This window comes from Acomys russatus, chromosome 1 (assembly GCF_903995435.1).
Source record: "Acomys russatus chromosome 1, mAcoRus1.1, whole genome shotgun sequence".
Taxonomy (NCBI): Eukaryota; Metazoa; Chordata; class Mammalia; order Rodentia; family Muridae; genus Acomys; species Acomys russatus.
This window is the reverse complement of record NC_067137.1, coordinates 91,404,418-91,416,007: the sequence shown is the minus strand read 5'-3', so window position 1 is coordinate 91,416,007 and position 11,590 is coordinate 91,404,418. Positions and strand designations below refer to the sequence as shown.

Genomic DNA, 11,590 nt, shown 5'->3' with positions numbered 1-11,590 from the left:
CTCACAAACTCCTCTCCTTAGGCTCCACCTACAATTGCTAGGGCTATTAAGAGATTTAGTTATGGATTCTCCAGTCTCTTCCTTTATGAGAATGACCTCATTGTACTTTCCCCCAGGGAAGCTAAAGAGCATTTCTCATTCTACTATGACAAATATTTATTCTGTATTCCTGATAGTTTAGGAAAAAACTTTGCAGAAACTGTTCTTGGCCACAGGATAAATACATATACTGTCCATATATTATCAAATTTCAGACGCCCTAGGGCTTTGCTTACGGGGTGTGCCTGGTGACTTGTATTAAGTGTGTTGTGGAGCCCCTCGGAGGGTCTTTCTGGACGTCTGCAGTGAGGATCCCAATGCATGACCTTCATTAACCTCAGATCAGTCTGCTTTGTACCAGTGGGAATTATGAGCATGTGGCTCAGTGGTTCTCACCTGTGTTAGCTTAAACTATGAGGGAGTCTCGAGACTCCTTTCCCAGAGTAATAAGAAAAGAGCACTTTATCCACTATAAAACCTTGCATAAAACCCTAGAGACCCCATAAAGCATAGTTGTGTTCCTGTTATCCGTTTTGCCACTAAATTGTTAATATTTTATATTTTGATCCCACCTAATGTCTGGCACAACATTCTGTGTTTTGCATTGTGTAAATACACATATTCTTGGGTTTGGTTTGGTTTTGTTTTTTGAAGCAGGGTTTCTCTGTGTAGCCTTGGCTGTCCTGACTCACTTTGTAGACCAGGCTGGCCTTGAACTCACATTGATCCACCTGCCTCTGCCTCCCAAGTGCTGGGATTAAAGGCGTGCGCCACCACGCCCGGTCTAAGTTCTTTTTTCAATGAACAAAGAAATGGATGTGTTGCCAGTGAGACTGTATGTCAGGTGCAAAAATTTTCCATTTTCAAAAGTATATGTTTTTGAAAAAAAAAAAAAAAAAAGGATTCTTCCACACCAGTCCTAAAATACCATCCTGCCAGTGGCTGGGGTTTTCAATTGCATGTTTTCTCATTTTACTTCTGAAAACATTTTCTTTTGGCATTGCTATTTTCCACAGGTAACTGATGAGAACATGTTTCTCCCATATCCTTAGAGGAATTTTATAATTTTTTCCTCTTCTGAAATTATAATTAAAGATGAATTCATTTTAAGTAGCATTCATTTATAATCTTAGGTGTTCCACAAAATTTGTGTACTTGTTCATGGTTCACAAAAATATGCTAGGTATTATAGAAAACATTAAGATGAGTGAAAGTTATAAGCCCTGTAGGTAAGAACCTTGCAGTGTAACACACACACACACACACACACACTCACACAGAATTCATTGAGACAGTGTATAAAGAATGATTAATGTAAATCCTAAAACTAATACAAATTTATATGCACATTGTTATGATTATTTTTCACATCTCCAATCTTAACATTCACTGGAAGACTACCAATAGTTATGCAAAGACACGCAAATGTAAACTAATACAATTTTAGAAAAATCAAGATACAGACTCATTCTACTCCTAATTTTTCTTTTAACTTTTTATTACGGATCTTTTCATACCACCAACTAAGTAAGGATTAGGGTAATTGTATAAGTACTTACCTTCCTACTTTGACAGTTTTCAACATAGGACCAATATTATCTTCTCTACCCTCACCCCAGAATTTTTTATCCCATTCATTGAAACCAAATCCAAAAATACTGTGTGGACTCATCAATCAGTATTTTCTCACCTTACATGAACACTCTTGTTTTTACTTTCAGCACTGCTGTTCTGATGGTCCAGCTCTGCCAGGACCCAATCTCTAAATGCCAGCACTATTCCCCGATCAGCTCCAGGGGAGGAGCCAGAGCACAAGTGTCTCATCCCAGGTCCTTTTCTGCTCTGGACAGATGGCTTCACAATGTTAGATGGGGATGCTAGAGCACTCATGAGAGGCGCTCTTTTGCTGCTCTGCCTTAAGGTGTTTCCATCCCCTGTTGACCTCTCACAGACTGGATCAACTCAATACCTCAGTTCTCCAGAAGTGGTCATCCCCCTAAAGGTGACCAGCAAGGCCAGTGGTGCAAAGAATTCAGGATGGCTTTCCTACAGCCTTATATTTGGTGGCCATAGACATGTTGTCCACATGAGAGTCAAGAAGCTGTTAATTTCTACTCACTTCTCTGTGCTTACATATACAGAGGATCATGCCCTCCGCAGGGATTACCCCTTTGTCCCTAGCGACTGTTACTATCATGGTTATGTGGAGGGAGCCCCTGAGTCTTTAGTAGCTTTCAGTGCCTGCAATGGAGGGTTTCGGGGAGTGTTACAAATGAATGGCTTCTCCTATGAAATCGAACCCATCAAGAACTCTACCACATTTGAACACCTACTTTATTCATTAAATAATAACAAGACCCAATTTTCACCTGTGACATGTGGTTTAACAGAGACGGGAATACCATACCAACCCTTTGGACTTGAAGAGACTGGGAAGTCAGCTGGGAAGCCCAATTATGCAAGACTGTGGACCTACACATGGTTTCTGGAGCTGGCTGTCGTGGTAGACTACGGGTTCTTCACTTCCTCTCAAGGCAACTTGTCAAAGGTGCAGGAAGATGTGGTTCTCATTGTTAACATGGTGGATTCCATGTACAAGCAGCTGGGTACTTATGTGACTTTGATTGGCATTGAGATTTGGAGTCGAGGAAATATTTTCCCAATGGAAAACATACACCAGGTCTTAGCAAATTTTTCTCAGTGGAAACAAGTCAGTCTTTCTCAGGTACATCATGATGCAGCCCATATTTTCATTAAAAGCTCACTTATAAGTGTACTTGGAATAGCCTACGTGGCAGGAATATGCCGTCCTCCTCTTGATTGTGGAGTTGAAAATTTCCAAGGAGACTCTTGGTCTCTTTTTGCCAACACGGTGGCCCATGAGTTAGGTCACACTTTTGGCATGCAGCATGATAAAGAATCCTGTTCTTGTGGGGAAAGTGGTTGTGTCATGAGTACTTTCAGGGTTCCAGCGGAGAGATTCACCAACTGCAGCTACAGTGACTTTATGAAGACCACTCTAAACCAAGGAACTTGTTTGCACAATCAACCACAACCAGGCGTGGTCTTTCTGGTGGAGCGCTGTGGGAATGGAATGGTTGAAAATGAAGAGGAGTGTGACTGTGGATCTGTACCTGAGTGTGAACAAGATCCCTGCTGTTTGTTGAACTGTAAACTGAAGCCTGAGGCTGCTTGTGCATCTGGGCTTTGTTGCAAAGACTGCAGATTCAGGCCATTGGGGGAGCTCTGTAGACCGAAGGTCAATGAATGTGACCTTCCAGAATGGTGCGATGGAACATCTCACCAATGCCCAGAAGACAGCTATGTTCAGGATGGGGTCCCTTGTGGTGCCAGCGCCTACTGCTATCAAAAGCAGTGCAATGACCGTGGCCAACAGTGCAGGGAGATTTTTGGCAAAGGTGCAAGAAGTGCATCTCATAACTGTTATAGAGAAATCAACTCTCAGGGAAACAGGTTTGGCCACTGTGGTACAAACGGCACAGTATACCTAAAATGTAGACTGTCAGATGTATTTTGTGGTAAAGTCCAGTGTGAAAATGTGGAAGACATTCGCCACCCCCAGGCTCGGTACGTTTTGCAGAACGTTTACACCAATGGTGCCACCTGCTGGAGTTCTGACCATTGTTTGGCAATGGGTGTACCTGATGTTGGTGAAGTAAGAGATGGCACCACCTGTGGAACAGGAAAGATCTGCATACACAAGAAGTGTGTCGGTCTGTCTGTCCTTTCAAATGCCTGCCTTCCTGAGACTTGTAATAGGAAGGGGGTCTGTAATAACAAACACCACTGCCATTGTGACTATGGGTGGTCCATGCCTTTCTGCCTTCACAGAGGCTATGGAGGTAGTGTTGACAGTGGTCCAGCATCTCCAAACAGAAGAGTCAGCATGGTCGTCTTGTCAGTATCTGTGACTGTTTTGTCTATTCTAATTTGTCTGTTAATAGCTGGGCTTTATAGACTATGTCGTTGAATGCCTTCTGGTCCCAGAGAGATGAAGGCTTAGTCACCAGGTTAAGAAGACACATAAATTACTATCCCATGATTAAGAATGGCAACAAAAATATTATTGCATGTATGAATCTGAGCATATTTCTGAGGGTTTACAGAAAGATCAGAACATCTTCCCTTCATCTATATCAGGAGTACTGCCATCAATTCTCAATGTGTTCTTGGCTACTGTTTATTATCTTGAGCAGCAAATGAAACTTCATTGAGGAATGATAATACCTGGCCCACCCTGCTTGGATTTATATAGCAAACAAAAGTGAGAAGTCAATCTTTGCTAATTGTTTTCCTTTAATTAAAAACTCATGACCTTGCCCCCACGTCTCTGATGGCCTAGCTTGTTGATTCTCTTTCCCATGTCCTGCCAATTCAGGAACACTTTTGGAGTTTTTCTGTGAATATAAATAAATCCCATGGAACAGGATAGTTTTTATGTTTAAAAAGCGATTTTCAGGCTGAGGGTGATGGCCACACCTGTAAGGCCAGCACTTGGGTGGCAGAGACCGGGAGATCTCTGTGAGTTTAAGACCAGGCTGATCTACAGACTGAGGTGTTGTCATTGCTTTAACAGGTAAATGAAAACATCCGTTTAAAAAGTTAACTTGCTGGATTCTTTGTGAATGGACGTAGAATCTCTTTGTTGGGAAGCACAAAGGAAGGAGTTGCTGAACAAGCCTCTCTGAGGCCTGAACCATCCTCCATGGCCTCGCTGGAGAGTCATGTGAAACACCTTGGGAATGACTGAATTGTTCTAGAGAAAGCTGCCAAGGGAAGGGAGACACAAGATGGATGTAGTGGCAAATTGGCAGAATATGGGAATTATCTACTGGGATCACAAGTGAGCAATGGCGGGATGAGAGGACACTGGGCTGGCCGTCAGCATCCATTTTACTCAAGCTCCCTAGGGAAACGAAAAGACACCAAGGCAAGGACTAAGTCTAAATGCGTTATGTGAGAAATGAAATCATGGGAAAATAAAACAAAAGGAAGCTTCTTTAAGGTTGGAAAGCATAGAGCGGCAGCAGCAGATGCTGGCGGTACCCAGGCCGACTGGAGTGGGCTCAGGGGGTTGTCTGTAGTACATGGATACATCCCGTGCTCACGGATGCTGTCCTGTAAGGCAGTGCTTGGGCTTTCATAGAGCAAATCAGAAACAAGGAGGAGTGAATGTACTCTGAAGCAACTCTCAAGCAATAACAAATGTTTCCCCATCCTCGTGGGACAATTATGGGGGCTTGATTCTATCTCTCAGAAGGTCTTCCAGGCTAGTACAGTATATCCTATACTGGCTTTACACCCATTCTTTCTTTTTCTTTCCTTCTTTCTTAATTTTTGATGCATGGTCAGCCGGCTCTGTTGTTTCTGGGCCATGCTGAGGCAGAGTATCGAGACAGGGTAAAGTTGCTCTCCTTGTGGCAGGCAGAAAGGACAGTGAGAGAGCAAGTGCCAGAGGGAAGGTATGAGGGGAAGATGGGAAGGAGGAGAGGCGAGAAGCCGGGAGCCCCAGGGACAGGATATAAATTCCCTGGGCATGCTTCCAGGAGTCTACCCCCTGTTATTTGACGCCACCTCTCAATAATGAATATTATGAATCTGTCAAGACATTCATTTACTGAATAGCTTCCAGTGGATGGATCCACCAGCTGCAGACAATGAACTTTTGGGGGACACATCATATCCAAACCGAAACTGCCCTGGCCACCAAAGATCACATCCACCTCGTACTGCAAAATGTATTTCTCTTGAAGTTTCCCCAAGGTCCCAGTATGAGCATTTCTTCCGAGTCCCCATCCGAAGTCTCCCTTCAGACTAAAACACTTAGCTGGGAGCCTCCGTTTTAAGAAGTTACAAACTGTTGAGATACAACTGCATAAAGCAAACCCATTCCAAAGCAGGAAGGTCAATGCAGCAAGACGGCCAAGTAGGTAAAAGTGCCTACTGTGTAACCCATAAGGCCTGAGTTTGATTCCCAAACCAATCTGAAAAACAACAAAACATGGAGCAACTTGCATCTGAAATCCCAGCACTGCTGGCATGAGATGGGAGGTGGAGGCAAGAGAACTGTCTGGAAGCTGATTGGTCAGTAAGGCAGGAGTTCTTAGTACAGCAGAGGCTGCCTCAGTGAGGCAGAAGCAGAGAACTGACACCTGAAAGTTGTCCTTGGACCATACATGTATGTGCATTCATTCATATGAATGTATGTGCGTGTGTACACACACACAGACACACACACACACAGACACACAGGTGTGCACACACAGAGATAGAAACAGACACAGATGCACACAGACACAGACACACACCCCTACACACGCTTGTTTGTTTGTTTGTTTTTTTTTTTAAAGAAGATAGTATTGAAAGGAGAGGTAGAATTAAAGACCAAAATTTAGCACAGTAAACATTTAATCCTATAGGTTCCTGTCAGACATTCGAGTCATATAGTGAACTCGAAAGGGCTTGGACAGCCACCTAGACTTTGCCACTGCAATCTTCATGGCCCGTGGCTTTCCTCAGCAGGCAGCTTCACACTCCTAACATTGCAGCTTCAGTTTACTCTCACTGATGCACACAGCATCCTCAGAGGGTCATTTGACGCTGCTACACTTTGGCCTCTCAGCTGTCCCTGTAAAATCTGAGTGTGGGCCAGCAAGATGATTCAGCAGTAAAAGCCATGCCTTCGAGTCTGACAACCTGAGTTTGAGTCCCAGGACCTCCATGGTGGAAGAAGAGGGTTGATATGTTGTCCTCTGATTTCCACGAACGCCAGGCACATGTGTGTGCATACACGTTACTTGTGTGCATACAATAAATGTAATTTTTTTTTCAAGACAGGGTTTCTCTGGGTAGCCTTGGCCATCCTGGACTCACTTTGTAGACCAGGCTGGCCTTGAACTCACAGCGATCCACCTGCCTCTGCCTCCCGAGTGCTGGGATTAAAGGCGTGCGCCACCACGCCCGGCAATAAATGTAATTTTTTTAATTAAAGAAAAAATCTAGGTCAAAGCGTCCATGACTATACAGCTCTAGTAATCTGCACGAATGAGAAAGTAGCATCATTAGGATGGCATCAACTGAAGAGTAGCTAAACCTTCTTAAACCATGGCTGCGGTGACCTCTGAGCAGGCAGCTGAACATAGTGAATGGACCCTGGAGAAATCATGTCCTTGGTCCATATGAGCAGGGCTTCCCAGTATTGTCTCAAGAAAAATTCTTGAAGATGACATCAGTTTGAAGGAGTAGGGAGGCATTGAAAGGAAGAAAGAGGAAATATAAATTATAACCTAAAAATGGAAAGAGAGGGGGAAAGAGGGAGAAAAAAGAGTCTTTTAATTGGTTTGATTTTTATTATTTTTTATTATTTTTATTTTTTAAGGTACAGACGTGTATATTTATTTATTTATTTTAAAATATACTTTATTAATTATTTCTGATTACATCTCATTTGTTATCCTATTAATTGGTTTGATTTTTCTTTTCTTTTTATTTTTTTTATTTTTTAATTTTTTTTTTTTTTTTTTTTTTTTTTTGTTTTTTCGAGACAAGGTCTCTCTGTGTTAGCCTTGGCTGTCCTGGACTCGCTTTGTAGACCAGGCTGGCCTCGAACTCACAGTGATCCACCTGTCTCTGCCTCCCGAGGGCTGGGATTAAAGGCGTGCGCCACCACCGCCCAGCAATTGTTTTGATTTTTAGACCTTTGAATTTAGGCTGACTTAAGACTAGTAAATTTCTGAGGTGCTTTTAAGGAATTTTTTTCCTATTGTGTCAGATGCAAAGCATTTGATATCCTTTTAATGATGCTATCCTCTTCTTTTTTTTTTTTTTTTTTTTTTTTTTTTCCGAGACAAGGTTTTTCTGTGATAGCTTTGGCTGTCCTAGACTCACTTTGTAGACCAGGCTGGCCTCGAACTCACAGCGATCCACCTGCCTCTGCCTCCCACTATCCTCTTCATAAGCCATGCCTTCCCCAGACTATAGATTTTTCTTATACTTCCATTCTCTCTCTCTCCTGCTCTTTCTTTCTTTTCCTGCTGTCTCCTAACTTTTGGTGGAAACATGGCTAAAATTGATCCACAACATCCAAACAGCCTAAAACTAGCCTTGCCTTGACACTTCCGCTTAAGTCATTAGGGATTTGCCAGCTAAGCCACAAGTACATAGCATAACAATCCACCAAAATAATAAAACTTGATACTTTCTTTCAAAACTAAAGGTTATAGACTTTGTATCTCACATCGCTACTTGTCACACTGTATGTCAACACTGCCATCCTTTGCTTTATCCTGTAATGTAGAGAAAGTGGATTAAAAATACATCAATGCACTTCTTGCACGACCACTCAACAGTCATGTAACAGGATTCGATCCTCTTCTGGGCTGAGTCATTTATGCTTTGGATGTGGTCTGTTTCTAAAGGTCTGTGTGGGAAAGATTAAGCTTTGTCACAGGTGAAAGCAGTCTTGGAGGGCTTTACCCTTGGAGCACCCCATGAATACCTTGTGACAGACTGAGTGGAGCCATCTTGGTCCCGGAATTCAGGAAGCAGACCTGGGAACCCCAACTGGGCTATTGTTTTTCTTATTGACCCTCAACGGGAGAAGGAGACCGCCCTTCCCATGTGACTCAGGCAGGTGGAGAGGAGAGAACAAGTTCAGCCTGGGCTGGAGCGTGTGTGGAGCAGCGGACCAGCTGGACCAGCATGCAGGCCAGAGAGACACCTAAGGACCCGTCCTGTGGAACGGATACCGGAAGGTTCACTCTTTTGTCCCTTTAACCCTTTTACCTTCTTGTGTAAGCTAGTTGGGTTGTATAATAAAGTTTAATTATTAAGAAACAGAGCCAACAGGTCTGTGTGTTGGAGGCTTGGTCCTTGCTGCGCTGCTAGTAGTTCTGAGGTGGTGAGGCCACCAAGAGGTGTGGCCAAGAGGGAGCTGCTTAAGTTGGTGAGAGTGTTGCCCTCAGGAGGAATTAATATAGTTCCCTGTGGGGACCCATGCCAAATTCTGCCATGTCAGAAATCCTGCGCTTAGGCTGTATGCTGTGACCTTCGAGTTGCTGACCTTTACCTCACCACGAGGTCTTGTGTTCTAGGCTATCCTTGGACTATTTACCTTTGAAAGAAGTAGAGAAGTCTCAACTTGGAACCACCCAGAGGAACTAGGAAGTTCTTATAAGGAACTACACAGAGAACTAGGAAGTTCTACAGAGCAATTTAGGCTATTGCATTCTTGCCCGGGGGCTAGGGTGAGTGAGATAAGAATAGATCCTATTGACCTTGCCCTATATATGTTCCTGCTAGTCGGCAATAAAGTGAATCTTGATCAGAAATGTCCTGACTTGATTCGTCATTTCTCTCATCTCTGTATTCTACTTTTAATCCCCACTCCCTCTTTCAGGTGAACCCTGATTGGATTTTTCCCATGGGCTGGGACCCGACACCCTGTATTGTATTACAGTCAAAATATTAAATGCACAGAACAAAGAAAGTATGTTATTGAAAACTTCAAAAGGGCCAAGGCAATACAAAACATCAAGATAACTGTTGACTTTCAGTCTAAACCATGAAAGCAAGAAAACTAGTATCTTTCAAATTCTAAAAAACCAAACCAAACCAAACAACAACAAAACAATTAAGAGCCCAGCCTAATTAATATACCAAGCAAATTTATTTTTAAAAAAAAATTTATGTATATGAATGCTCTATCTGCAGGTACACCTACATGTCAGAAGAGGGCATCAGATCTCAGATAGATAGGTGTGAGTCACCATGTGGTTGCTGGGAATTGAACTCAGGACCTCTGGAAGAGCAGTCAGTGCTCTTAACTGCTGAGCCATCTCTCCGGCCTGTAAGTTTATCTTAATTGATGGAAAAAAGAAAAACTTGCCATGATAAACGCAAGTTAAAGGGATTCATGACCACCAAGGCAACACTACCAAGGATACTGGAAGGAATATTTCAGTCTGAAGGGAAAAATAAACACACTGGAGAGACCAGGAAGTGGGGAGGGAATAAACGATGCAACGACTTTCATTAAAGAAAAGAAAATCACGAAACCCCCACAGTGGGCAGAGGTTCAGTGCACATGGTTGCACCCTTTGTTTGGATGGCGAAATGACCAGATGAGCGATTCTATACTGACTCTTAGGATGTAGTCAATGGTTTGGCTGGGGGTAATGGGAATTGGAAGGAGCATGATTGCAAAATTGGTAGGTAAGACATTTGAGGAAGAGTAAAACAAATTTCTCCAAATGTACAAAGGGCATTTATATACAAGGAAACGTTTGTCAAAATGTGACTTCACAAGAGAAAGAGGGAGCTGGAGGGATAGTTTAGCAGTTAAGAGCCATATTTATTCTTATGGAGGTCATGAGTTCAATTATCAAGCATGCACACAGTCGTTTATAAACCATCCACATCTACAATTCCGGGGAATTCAATGCCTTCTCAGCTCCCAGGCATCAGACCCACATGTAGTACACAGACATAGGTACATATGAAAATAGTTCTAAATTTTTTGTTTAAAAATAAGGAAGAGGAAGAGTTTACTAATCAAGTAGATAAGATGACCCATTCTATGGACACTCAGCTTCTTTCTCAGACTCTGCTTGTCATTGTCCAGTAAGCCCATCAACAGTGTGGCCATGGCAACAGAGATGGCCGTTATGCATGGACTTAACAATATAGACCCCCACTAACTGAAGCTGAGTTAGGTATGGCTTTTGCTAAGTTCCAGATCTGTCAGAAGCACAGACCAGCACCAAACCCCCAATGTGACACCGTTCCACAGAGTGACCAGCCAGCAGCATGGTGCTGGTTGACTCCATTGAACTATGTCCTTTATGGAGGCTACAGTGCCTCCTCTGGTGTGATTCAGCTGTTGCTACTCCTTAAAAATAAACAGTTCATAAATGCTCATTTATACGCACTCATCTGATTGGTTTCGTTCCTCTAGAGACATGGCTAATACAGGGAGCAGTATTTACCTTTGAATATTAACCCTGAATATCAATAGTCTTATTTCGTCCTTCAGAAGACATGGACTAGCAAACTGTTTTAGAAAACAGAAGATTTCTTTTGCTGCCTCCAAGAAGCACACCTTAGGGTAAAAGAATGCAAGATAACGCATTCCAAGCGAATGGAACCAGTTAACAGGTGCTATTCAATTATCTCACAAATAGACTTCATGGGCAAGATGGCTCAGTGGATAAAGGTGCTTGCTGCCAAGGCTGAAGGCCTGAGTTCAATTCCCAGGATGCACATGGTGGAAGAAGAATGGTGATTCCCACTATGTGTCCTCTGACCTCCAGACATTTGTGAGTATCCACACACATGTGGCATGCACTTGCAACACACATGCACACAAAATAAGTAAATAAAAATATAATAAAAATAAAAAACCAAAATAGGCTTCAAACTTAATTCTTTGTTTTAAGAATCCAGGTCTCATGATGTAGCTCTGGCTGTCCTGTAACTCACTCTGTAGACCAGGCTGGCCTTCACAGAGGTCACTCTGTAGACCAGGCTGGCC

At 42.8% G+C, this 11,590-nt stretch overlaps 1 protein-coding gene across 1 annotated transcript; it reads left to right on the top strand.

Annotated features, from left to right (window-relative positions):
- Positions 1–1,925: 1,925 nt before the first annotated feature.
- Adam21 (ADAM metallopeptidase domain 21) lies at positions 1,926–4,393 on the top strand. Its single transcript, XM_051148537.1, has one exon. The coding sequence runs from the start codon at positions 1,928–1,930 to the stop codon at positions 4,028–4,030; it is 2,103 nt and encodes a 700-aa protein (XP_051004494.1). The 5' UTR covers positions 1,926–1,927; the 3' UTR covers positions 4,031–4,393.
- The last annotated feature ends 7,197 nt before the right edge of the window (positions 4,394–11,590 follow it).

Bases quoted from the DNA above. Each gene is read 5' to 3' on its own strand.
- Adam21 (XM_051148537.1), top strand. From the start codon at position 1,928: ATGAGAGGCGCTCTTTTGCTGCTCTGCCTTAAGGTGTTTCCATCCCCT.